Source organism: Vulpes vulpes, chromosome 5 (assembly GCF_048418805.1).
Source record: "Vulpes vulpes isolate BD-2025 chromosome 5, VulVul3, whole genome shotgun sequence".
Lineage (NCBI taxonomy): Eukaryota > Metazoa > Chordata > Mammalia > Carnivora > Canidae > Vulpes > Vulpes vulpes.
The window spans coordinates 82,473,848-82,485,926 of record NC_132784.1 but is presented as its reverse complement, the minus strand read 5'-3'; the positions used below and the strand labels follow the sequence as shown (position 1 = coordinate 82,485,926).

At 45.4% G+C, this 12,079-nt stretch overlaps 1 protein-coding gene across 7 annotated transcripts in view; it reads right to left on the bottom strand.

Moving 5' to 3' along the window:
- KIAA1549L (KIAA1549 like) overlaps positions 1–12,079 on the bottom strand; it is a 263,343-nt gene that overhangs the window by 72,860 nt on the left and 178,404 nt on the right. For all 7 annotated transcript variants that reach the window (XM_072759088.1, XM_072759084.1, XM_072759085.1 and 4 more), the window contains one exon: positions 5,052–5,215. In XM_072759088.1, the coding sequence (XP_072615189.1) occupies positions 5,052–5,215 (164 nt within the window). The remainder of the gene's footprint in view (positions 1–5,051; positions 5,216–12,079) is intronic.

Sequence of the window (12,079 nt, the reverse complement as noted above, 5' to 3'; positions counted from 1 at the left end):
TTTCTAGAAGCTGACATTTTCCCCCCAGGTCCACTGTTTTATTGTCTCCTGGCTTGGTATTGTTGCTTCCATTCACATCTTTTCTAGGCTCATCCTGGACAAGCTTCCAAAGTTAATCTCCCTGAAAACCACATCAGGTCACGTCACTCCCCCATTAAAAATGTTTCACAGCACTCAGACTCTTCAGCAAGGCATCAGGGCCCTTCACAGCCTGCCTGGACCTGGCTGCTCAGCTGTACCTCCTGGTGACTCCTTTTCTGTAATACCTCCAGGCCCCCATTATCCTAGTTAGCATAGTGCCGACTAGAGTTCTTGGGCACTGGCTTGTGCCAGGGACTGTGCCTAGTGCAGGAGATATAAAGATGAATAATATCTGATCCTCTGCTGCCCTCAAGGAACGTTTGATATTACTAGTACAGTGCCGAATGCAGGAAATCAATTAAGACATTTCATCCCCACTGTAGTTCAAGGTGGGTATTATTATGATGATTCTCCATTTTAAAGATAAAGAATCAGAGGTTTGGAGAGGTCAAGCCACTTCCCCAGGCTCATGCAGCTGGTCTGTGGCAGGGCTGGGATTGGCATCCAGTTCTGTGTGATGCAGAGCCAAAATATCTAACCACTGCCTGATGGTTCTTCCCAGGGCCTCTCCTCTCCTTCTAGAGTCTGCCATCTTGATTGGGCATCTACTAACCATACTTGGCCTGGCTCTCGTGCTAAGACTCCTGGCCTGTCTGTGAAGAGGAATTGAGAGTCTCCAATGGCACTTAAGACTTCCCAAGAACCTAGTAAAGACAACAAGCTGGCCCTGGCCTCCTTTTTGCCCCCATTCTCCCTGGATTTGGTCCCTCACCCTTTACACTGTGTTGAAGCTATCTGCTGGATCCTTCAGGGGACTGCGCTGACAATGAGTGAGCAGAGAGACATTAAGGATTGACGAGTTCAACAGTGGCCACTGTTAGGTTAATAATAACAGTTCCCATGTATGTTCAATACTTACAGCCTGCAAAACACTGACACCTCATTTCATGCTCACAATCACCTCTGGGAGGAACATCATAGTCTTCGTTTTACAGTAAGAACACAAAAGCTCAGAAAGGTCAGTGACTTGCCTAAGATCACACAGCTAAGTGGTGAAAGACTCAAGACTAGTCCCTTACTCCTCTGACTGATGACATTCGCAATCACCTGCGATTCATTAATTGCCATTGGACACACACTAGTGACCCTTGACACTGCTGAGACATCATGAAGTATCTATAGCTGCTTCAACGAGTTCTGTAAAATTAGCAGATCAAAATAATCCCCAACAATTTCAAAGGCAGACATGTTATCCAGACCTTTTAAGAAAAAAGTATATATAGTTACAAAAGCCAATCGACAGATGAATGGATAAAGAGGATGTGATACACACACACACACACACACACACACACAATGGAATATTGCTCAGCTATCAAAAAGAATGAAATCTTGTCATTTGCAATGACATGGATGGAGCTAGAGGGAATTATGCTAAGTGAAATAAGTCACTCAGAGAAAGACAAATATCACATGATTTCACTGATCTGTGGAATTTAAGAAACAAAACAGATGAGCAAGGGGGAAGGGAAGCAAAAATAAAAAAAAGATGAAATCAACACACACACACACACAAAAGATGAAATCAGAGAGGGAGACAAACCATGAGAGACTCTTAACCATAAGAATCAAATTGAAGGTTGCTGGAGGGGACGTGGGGGGGGGGATGAGGTAACTGGGTGACAGGCATTAAAGAGGGTACTTAATGAAATGAGCATGGGGTGTCATATGCAACTGATGAATCACTGAACTCTACTTCTGAGACTGATAATACACTATATGTTAATTAATTTATTTTAAACTTGAAAAGAAAGAAAAAAAGAAAGGCCGACTCGAATGTAATATTTATGTGCCAGGCCCAGCTCAAAGTAACTTGCATAGCTCCCCTAATCTTCACAACAACATATAAATACATCCTGTTATCATCCCCATTTCACAGATGAAAAAACTGAGACACAAAGGGGTGAAGTACATACAGGACCCATAGGTAGTGTGTGAGAAAGAGGAAACAGCTGGGCACCTTTAGGGGGCGACTGACCTGTCCCGAGCAGACGGTCATGCCAACCACTGCAGGCCCTCCAAGCTCCATCCTGCATCTGGGTGTGGCCCTAACTACTTTCCCATAAGGCTGCCTGTTCCAGGGAGCCATGTTCTCATCAATTATAGGAAGGGAACCACTGGACAAAGGCTGTGAATGACAAAGAGTAAAGAGAAATGAACCAGAAAGAAAGAAGGTCACAAAAGACTTGATGCCTGTATTTCTCAGGTTCTCAACCTTCTACCTGCAGAAGCCCAGATGACCACCATGGTGACAGGGTTCCGTCGATGGTACCCGGTCTCTGAAGAAGAGTAGGGGTGTGCACGCCCTGGCCTCAGCTCCCAGGACAGGCGCACTCACCTCCTCTTAGCCTGTCAAGCCTATTACTGCGTCTCAGCAGGGATCCGGGGAATGTCCTCTGGCCCTGCAGCCTGCATTCTAAAGACGCAGTGATGTCCCCGGAGACTAGGAGACCATCCTCCCGCTCTGTGGGTTGGTCACGAAGGCTAACTTCTTCATTCCTCCTTGTCCCTTGGCATCAAATGAATTCTGCTCACACACACACACACACACACACAGGTTGTGAGAAGTGATGCAGGTGGCTCTCTCCTCCCAAACACTGCAGTGTCCCTGGGTTGCAACAGCAGAAGGACTGCAGTAAGAAAGAGGCAGTTCCACGCCGCTGGCTTCCTATGATAAAAGGGCTTTGCAAATCAAAGTGCGGAGCCCAGGCTCACTGAAGGAGCAAACAGCCACCACCACCACGCACAAGTGAGGCCAGTCTTCTCTTGGAACATAAATTGGCTTGATTTTCAACATTGGCCAGGTATCTCTTCAAGCACGATACACCAGGTAGGAACATAAAAGGGGCTCTGAAAACCCACAAACATGAATCTCTTCCAGCTTCAAAGAGCTCTCAAGCCAGAAGGTATGGCTGAAATCGTGGGCTGCCCAACTCACCTTGGTAAATTAATAAAAATTTGGCTTAATCTCTAACACAAAGTTGGCATTTACAACCTCAGTGTGGCAGGTTTTACATTCCTGGACTCGGCTGCAATTAGATTCTGGTAATTACTGTTATGTCTGAAAGGCTCAGGTTGTAACTAAGCTAAGATGGAAATGAAATACCCCTTCTTGGAACGCTTTCACGTCTCGCTGCTTGGACAATTACCAACACTGCGCTGCTCCTGGAAAGCAGGTGCCTTTGGGTCGACAAAAACAGAACAACATCCTTTGGAGTTTGGTTCTTTCATACACAGAGCATCTGATCAAGCTGCTGCTTTGCAACAGGTGAATTAGTTTAATAAACAATAAAACTCATTTGATTGCTTTTGCTGAAGCGAGGTGTGACCATCCCGAAAGGACTAGGCATGCATGACTCCTGGCAAGGACCGTCTTTGCCGTTTCACTTCTGCACAGGTAGACAAAGCTCAGGAGTCTGGTGCTGGAATAGGAGTCTGGCAGCCAAATCTCAGGGTTCAAGAAGGTGTATCATGTGGAGAGAGCCTAAACGCACAGGTACCGGCATTGAGTCGCTCCTCTGCTGCTAGTTATGTGACTTTGGACAAATCCCCACAGTCTCTCTTTCCTTTGGTTTTCTCAACACTAATGTGAAAATAATAAAACTTGCCCTGACTACGACCTACTTTAAAGGGCTGCTGTGATGAGCAAATGTGACAGACACAGAAGACCCCGGCAAATTATAAGGCATTGTGTAAACATCAGGTATTATAGATTATGATATTTCACTCGGGGAATATGCAGGGAGCTATGTGACTGGACAAGTAGCCTTCAGAATTTCCTGAGTCCACTCCCTGCCCAGTCATTGGAGGTGTGGAAGCTGTGCAGGGTGGACGGGCTCCCAGCCAGGCTTCAGAGGAACCACTGAACTGGTGTTTGATGACCTCCGGGCCAAGGCTCTGCAGCTTGCCCATCACGGCAGCCTTTGGAGATAAGCCCCTCCAGCTGATGGAAGAAGGAAAACTTTGAGAGTCTAATGTGCCCCCAAAGAGCCCTGCATTAGGAGCCAAAAGACCTGGTTCTACCATCAGTTCTGCTCCTAACTGTGGGTGATCTTAAGTCGTCTCTCTGTAAAAGGAGGATGTCAGATTAGATGACCTCTAAGGCCCCTTGCAGGTCTATCTAGCTCCTAATTTTCTGTGCCTCAGTTTCCTCACTTGCAAAATAATGGCCCTTCCTTAAAGCTATTGCTGGGAGGATTGAGTTGCTATATGTAAAGCTATTGGAAGCACTTATGACAAAGAGAGAGCACCAGATAAGCATTCGGTATCATGTCCTGACTATAAACATAAAGGGTGTTCAACGATGTGAATATACTTAACACCACGGAATTGTACACTTGAAAATGGTTAGGATGATACATTTTATGTTATGTACAATTTACTCTAATTTTTAAAAAAGATTTTATTTATTTATTCATGAGAGACACAGAGAAAGAGGCAGAGACACAGGTAGAGGGAGAAGCAGGCTCCCTGCAGGGAGCCCAATGCGGGACTTGATCCCACACCCCAGGATCATGCCCTGAACCAAGGGCAGACGTTCAATCACTGAGCCACCCAGGTGCCCCTAGTTTACTCTAATTTTTTTTAAATATTTTTTTATTTATTCATGAGAGACACAGAGAGAGACAGAGAGAGAGAGAGGCAGAGACACAGGCAGAGGGAGAAGCAGGCTCCATGCAGGGAACCTGACATGGAACTCAATCCTGGGTCTCCAGGATCACGCCCTGGGCTGAAGGTGCTAAACTGCTGAGCCACCTGGGCTGCCCTTACTCTAATTTTTTAAAGATCAAAATAAATAAGGGGTCTCTTTGAGAATTAGGGATTGGAGAATGTTTCTGAAGGTGTTTGCAATGGCCTCCAAAGCCAAGAGAGAAAAGGCAAGCACAGTCTCTCCCCACCACCTCACGTACCTTTGCTCTCTGAGGCAGGTTCATCATGGTATCTGGCTTGAAGTCGTTCTTGTTCTTCCGGCAGAGCACAGCAGTGATGATGATGATGATGACGGTGACCACAGCAATGGGCGCCAGCACCGCAGCGATGATCCACAGGTTGTTGGGTGGATTCTTCACCACGGCTGTGGGAAAGCAGAGGGACCATGTGACAAGGGGCATTGGGAGGGGGAAAGTAGCCCCCACACCTCTGGTCCCAAGTCATGAGATGGTGAGCAGGGTTTGGGATGAGAAAGGCTCTTGCCTTGGGTAAGTTATTCAAGATCTCTGAGTCTTTGTTTCCTCATCTGTAAAATGGGGCTATCACTTTGTGAGGCATCAGAGAGACGAGAGGTCCATGTGGGGCTTTGGTGTGATCCCTAGTAGGTACTCAATAAATACTAGCCTTCACTCTTATTAAGAGAAAGAGGAAGATGGATTGGTATCAATTTTCTCCACAGATGATGTCCAGGAATCCAAAGAGAAGAGAGAAGAAATCTGAGGGTCAGAGTTGGACTGGAGGAAGGAGGCAAAGGCCACAGAGAGATGTCTCTAAATACTGCAGCAAAGCCACCTCCGAGTGAGTGACAAATAAACATCGCTGAGTAGATGGATCTACCCCCACCACAGGTTGGTTGGGGCAGGTTGGAAATGCCTTGGTCTAATCATAAGGATCAAGTTGCCCTCAAAGCCAGAGTAAAGAGTAACCAAAGCTATTGTCAGTAGGAAGAGTGTGTTATTAGAAGAAGAGGTGCTTCTTTGGAGGTGGGGTTGGAATTAATTAACCTGCAAAGGGCAGCGTGTATAACCTGTATACACGCAGGTGTATACATCTGTCAAAACTCATCAAATGGTATACTTAAGCTCCATACATCTCACTCTTTGTAAATTTTACCTAAACATCATAAATAAATACTAGATTCTAGGCAATGGCATGCATGCTGAAGTGTTGAGGGTTGAAGTCTGCTGATGTTACAACTTACTTTGAAATGCCTCAAGAAAATAAAATAAGATGGATTAATGGCTGGATGGAAGGACAGGTAGATAAATATGTGATAAAGAAGAGTAAAATGCTAATCGTGGAATCTAGGTGGTGAGAACCTGGGTGTTCACTGTATGGTTCTTTCAACTTTTTGAAAGGTGGGTTAGGAAAATGTAAGAAAAAGTTCCATGACGTGAGATGGATGAGTCTCCCCCATGACCACTGGTGGGGAGGCTTGGAAGATACTTCTGTCCAATCAAAAAGAGAAATATGTTCTTAGAACTGGAGTAAAGAAAACAGCAACCAAAACAATCAGCAAGAAAAAGAAAGAGCTTTTGGAAGGGAGTGGGTCTACAGGAAATCTAGAGAAGAGAGCCAAAGGGCAGGCAAGAGCTTGTCCATCCCTTAGGAATGTGCCGCCCCAAGTGGCAGGTGTGGGGAATCCAGCTGGGACAGGTCTATCCTGGCGAACAAGAGGACTGCAACTTGCTGTTTCAGTTTGGTGGTACTGTCCACTAATCCTACCCAAGTTCTCTGCTCTCCCATACCCTAGATGATCTCATAGACCCATGGCTTTAAATACCATCTATGCTGATGATGTTCAGGGATAGAGCTCCAACCAGGACCACTACCCTGAGCTCCAGGTTCCTACATCCAACTGCCAACTCAATCTCTAATTGGATACTGAAGAGATACCTCAAATTTATTATGCCTAGAACCCAACTCTCAGTTTCTCCCCCAAACCCGTTCTTGTGATGGTCTCCAACTCAATAAACTGCAACTCCTTCCTTCTAGTTGCTCTGGTCAATAGCTTTGCCATCAATATTGACCCTACCCTTTTATTCTCACCCAACATTCTATTCATCGACAAACCTTATCACCTCCAAACAGAGGTGATAAATCCACAATCCGTTCACTTCTTTCTATTGCTGCCCCCACTGTGGTCCAAGCTACCAGCGTCTCTCATTTGAATTACTGCAATGGCCTCTTATCTTGTCCCTTGTACTCTACGGTTTATTTGCAACACAGCAGCGGCATAATCCTTTAGAAACTCAGATTATGACACTCCTTTGCTCAAAACCTTCCAAAGGCTCCCATTCCCCTCAGAGTAAGGATCAGAGTCCTTATAATTTCTCAGAGACCCTAAGTGATCTGCCTTTCCAACCACCCTAGTTACTTCTCTGCCCTTAGAGCCCACTGGACTCCCTTAATTCACTCTGCTCCAGCCTACCAGCCTCCTACTGTTCCTCTAATGTGCTGGACATGCTCCTGTCTCAGGACCTTTGCACCAGCTTATTCGTCCACCTAGAGTGCTCTTCACCCAGACATCCATGGCTCCCTCCTTTTCTTCTTTCAGGGCTCTAAACTAGTGTCACTACATCTACTCTTTAAGAGAGAACAATCCCTGGCCCTGACATTCTCCATCTTCCTCATCTTGGTTTTTCTCTAAAGCAGTGCCTCTCAAACTTGTGCACACCAATCACCTGGAAATCTTGTTCAAATGTATGATTCGGATTCTGTGAATTGGTGCAAGGCTTGAGACTCTGCCTTTCTAACAAGCTCCCAGATGGCGCCCATGCAGCAGGCGCCCAGGCCACACATGGAATGGTAAGGCTCTAAAGCACACATTAGTGTCTGACACGATACATTTGTATTTCCTCATCATCTGTCTCTGCCTCTCCATTAAAATGTACACTCCAAGAGAGCAGGGAGGGGTTTTTCGGGTTTCTTGTTCACTGCTACACTCCCAGGGCCCAGAACAGGGCCTTGCACATAGTAGATGCTCAATTAAAAGCTGAATGAATGTATAAAGAAATTACCATTATCCCTGTTGCAATTTGGTTCCCCATATAGGTCTCCACATGGCGGAGAGAAATCTCATCTCTTTGGTAGTTCTAATCTGTATTTTAAGTTAATATACTATCAATCTGATTTGTATATCAGTCTTTCATAAGTCTGCATAGCATAGGTTGGTCCTCCTAATCCTGCTAAACTCTGAGGGCTACTAGACCCACAAAGCTGGGGACAAGAGTCTGGAATATTTTAGGAGACCCCATGGTAAGTGACACATGATGAGTCCACTGCTCTTTTTCTTTGACTTCAACCACCCTCTCTGACTTCAAGTGGTCCCACATCAGCAGAGATCTGCCTCTCACCCAGCAGCACTTGGATGTGGAGTTCTTAGTATCAGAAAAAAAAACCTTCTTTTCCAGAGTTTTTCATCAATCGGTGATTAATCACATTATTAACTTCTGAAAACAGCTCATTAGATAATGTGCTTCTGTTGACATCAAACATTTAATTGCTATTGCTTTTAGCAATTTGGTATTTACATGTGAGTTTGATGCCATTAACGTTTTTTAAAGCTTAGGGTTTCCATGAAAAATAACAATATGCTTCTTTTGGCTATGCTATTCTTTCCCGATGAAGAAAAATGTGTAGTGTATTAGAACATGATACCTTAAATACATATTTCACTAGAAGAGTCATTATTTACATGAGTTCTGCTTTTACTTGGCTTTATGGCTTTGGTGTATATGTTCCTTCTTGGTGCAGTATGTAAAATCCTTTCACCTGGATTTAAAGGGAAAGACAATACATTTATCGTATGTACATTCGTGAATTCATTTAACAGTCAAAGAGATAGTAAAGTTAGGTCAACTGAAATCATTCAAACCCAGTGTATTCACTGGCATAGTGATCTAAAACCACAAGGTCATGTACAATAGTGAAGAGGTATGAATGGCTATTTAATTTGCAAGAACTTGGATGGAGAAAGGATAAGAAAGGGGGACAACATGTTCTGAGCTTCTGCTGTGTGTGAGGCACTGTGATATGCAGGTGCTATTATTCTTACTCTCAGTTTGCAGATGAGGAAGCAGAGCTCCAGGAAGGTCAGACGTTTTTATGAAAAGTCATCTCTTTGAAATACACAGCTTGTCAGTTCTACATTGAAATGGAGGGGTGTGTGTGTGTGTGTGCGCACGTGTGTGCAGGGAAGGGTCTAGCCCAGGGCCCAGTCACTGTGAGTGCTCAGTCACTCTCCTGCCCAGACATTTCTGTCCATGGCTCTCATTCCACTTCAGGTGTGGCCCTTGGGGCTCTAGTAATTGTGGTCCTCACCTGCACCCTGACCTCATGGCTGCTACTCTCTTCCATCAGTGACACCCTCATTGGGTCTCAAACCCTCCCACTCTTGGGAACATTGTCCTTAGGTAGCCTCAGGTGGTAACTCACTGATCTTCTTTTTAACCTCACAAACATTTAAAATTATGACCCTTATGTCCTTGATACCTGCTGGCCTTCCTGTTTTTCTCCATGGCCCTTATTGCTTTGAAGATTTTATTTACTTATTTTGCTTATTTGATCTGCCCACTCAGGAATGAAAGCTCCGTGAGGGCAGGGGTTTTGTCTGCTTCATTCACTGCTATATCTCCAGTGCCAGGAGAGTGCCAGGCACATAGTAGGTTCTCAAAAATATTTACCAAAAGAATGAATGAACACAAATCCCCTTCGCCACAGGATCAGTCTATCACTTTCTTAAAGTGGCATTTCTTGCAATAACATCTGACGGCCAGGTAAGGCCAACCAATTCCCTCTCTGGTCAGCTTCAGTGTAGGGAGAATCTTCCCTACTCCAGCGGCTGTGGCTCCGTCCAGATCCGGCACATGGAGCAGGTGTAAGCCTCCATGCGAAACACGGCCACTTCTGTAGCGGCCACTGCCGCCCATTACTCAGAGGTAATAGGTGTTCAGGGGGCATAGCATGTCCCATCACAGGGCACTACACATTGGCCCTAGTGATTTAGAAGACACTGGAACACACAGAACATTAACACTCTCCCTTCAGAGAAACAAGGTGTTCATTCAACACCATGATTCTCCATGGAAGGAGCTGATTGATGTTCGGTTCATGTTGCTGGCTGATTTTGAAACTATTCAGAGAAAACGAGATTTAAAACATTTCTGCTCCTCTTCTTCATTGGTCCTAGCTTCCTCTTCATCTGATCCTGAACATGGAGGAATTTCCCAGGGTCTGTCCTTTAGCTCTACACCATCCCCAGACCCTCGAATTGTCTCCAGGAGTTTATTTCTAACCTGTATCTACAACATTCCCAAACCTGTGGTGTTAACTTTAACCTCTCTCCTGAGATGTAGGCTTGAATTCCCATAACTTTCCTAAACTCAGACCTCCATATCCCAATAGCACCACCAATGTGAAAACAGGACCCCCTCTATGTCCCAATAGCACCCCTGGATGTCTGCAAAAAACACCCCCTCAATATCCTGTCACTGCCCCTCAATATCTGATGAGCATCCCTGAATATCTCATCACCTTGAACTCAACATGGCCAAAACTGAATAAAGTACCTTCTCCCTTCTAAAAATGCTTCTCCTCTCCAACCCCCTTCCTATTTTCATTACTAGCACATTAATCTCTGAATTATATGAGTTCTTAAACTTTAAGTCACCTTTCCTTCTTCATTCCCTCTCTCCTCTAGTCCCAACTGTAGACTAGTACACTTGGATCCATAAGGTATCCATGAGACATTCAGCTACCACTTAATAAGCCCCCAACAGGTGCTCAAGGAGTGTACTAAGCCCTTCATGAGCAATAATTAACTTGCTTCCTCCTCCAAGTAGCTCTAGAAGGTCAGTATTCTTTATCTTCCCATTCTACAGGTGCAGAAAATGCAGGTCAGGGAAGGTCATTTTTTGTCCCAGAGTTCCAGAGCTAGAGAGTAGAAGAGCAGGGGAATGAATCCAGGACTACTATGTTGCAGAGACTCAACTGTTCTGCTGTGGTGTCTTCCAGTCATGTGCCTTACACAGGGCCTGGCAGAGGCAGATAGCTAAAGTCAGCCCTTTGCCCTCACAGAACAGAGCCAGGCAGTAGCTGGGCTGGATATTCAAAGATGAATGAGATGTGGCACGTACTTTTGGAGAGCTCACAAGGGACAGGGAGCAAAAACAACTTGTTTGCCACCTGTGGTAAGGGCCGTGGAATCATCTGGAACTAAGGGAAACAGGGTCAGGGGTGGCTTCAGAGAACCAGGGAATGTGAAGAATGGATCCCCCTGTGTGGCTGAAGCACCATGTAGGAAGGAGAGAAAAACAGGCTGTATGGGTGGAACAGGCAATATGGGACCAGGCTGTGAAGGGACCTGAGCCTTTTGTTGTGAAGGGCTTGGAAGGTCCACTCTAAGAAGTTCGGCTTTTATTCTGTGAACAATGAAGAGCCAACAAATATTCTGTGAATGGAGTAGATGTGAGATCAGAATCGTGTATTCTGATGAATCTAATTACAGTGTGGACAGTATGTTAATGGCAGAATGATGGAGGTTGAGTCATTTGGGAAGGACTTGCAAAGTCCAAGAAGAGACGACAATGAAATGGAGAAAGGGAAACACATCATTTGTGAGTTATCTCGGAGGAGGTCCAGGTGGCTGTGAAGGCAACAAAGAAGCGCCACTGAGGGACAGCACCTCTGCAGGCAGGTGATCCCCAGGTGATCCCCAGACTCTCATTTCCAGAAAGCTCTATGCATTTCCTAATCTGACATGATTGGTGTCTACTGCCCATGCTCTCCAACTTTCCACAGTTGTGTGTGGGGAGCTTGAGCAAGGGTGGGACAGTACACACTGAGGATCTGCAGACTGATCAGAGAAATGCTGTAAGATTGGCAGGGCTTCCCTCCTCCACAGGCTCGACTGCTATGTCCAAGCCAGTTCTTCTATTATTTTAGATCCCAGATCCTCAGAAGCTGCCTCCCCATCACTGTAGTCCCTCTAGACCCCCAGAGGTCCTCCATAACTCACTGGAGATTTAAACCATTTAAACCAGTTCGTTGTCTCTTTCTCTCCATCGCTTCTCCTGTCCCCAATCCATCCTTGATGTTGATGGGTCAGTCAGTCCTATGACCTCCTCACTTCCAGGCCTTGTGGTACTTGGGAAAGGGGCAGGAGGGGAGCTGGTTATATTTAGAACAAGAAGTGAATGGAGCATCAGGAGGAGAGTTTGAGGCAAGG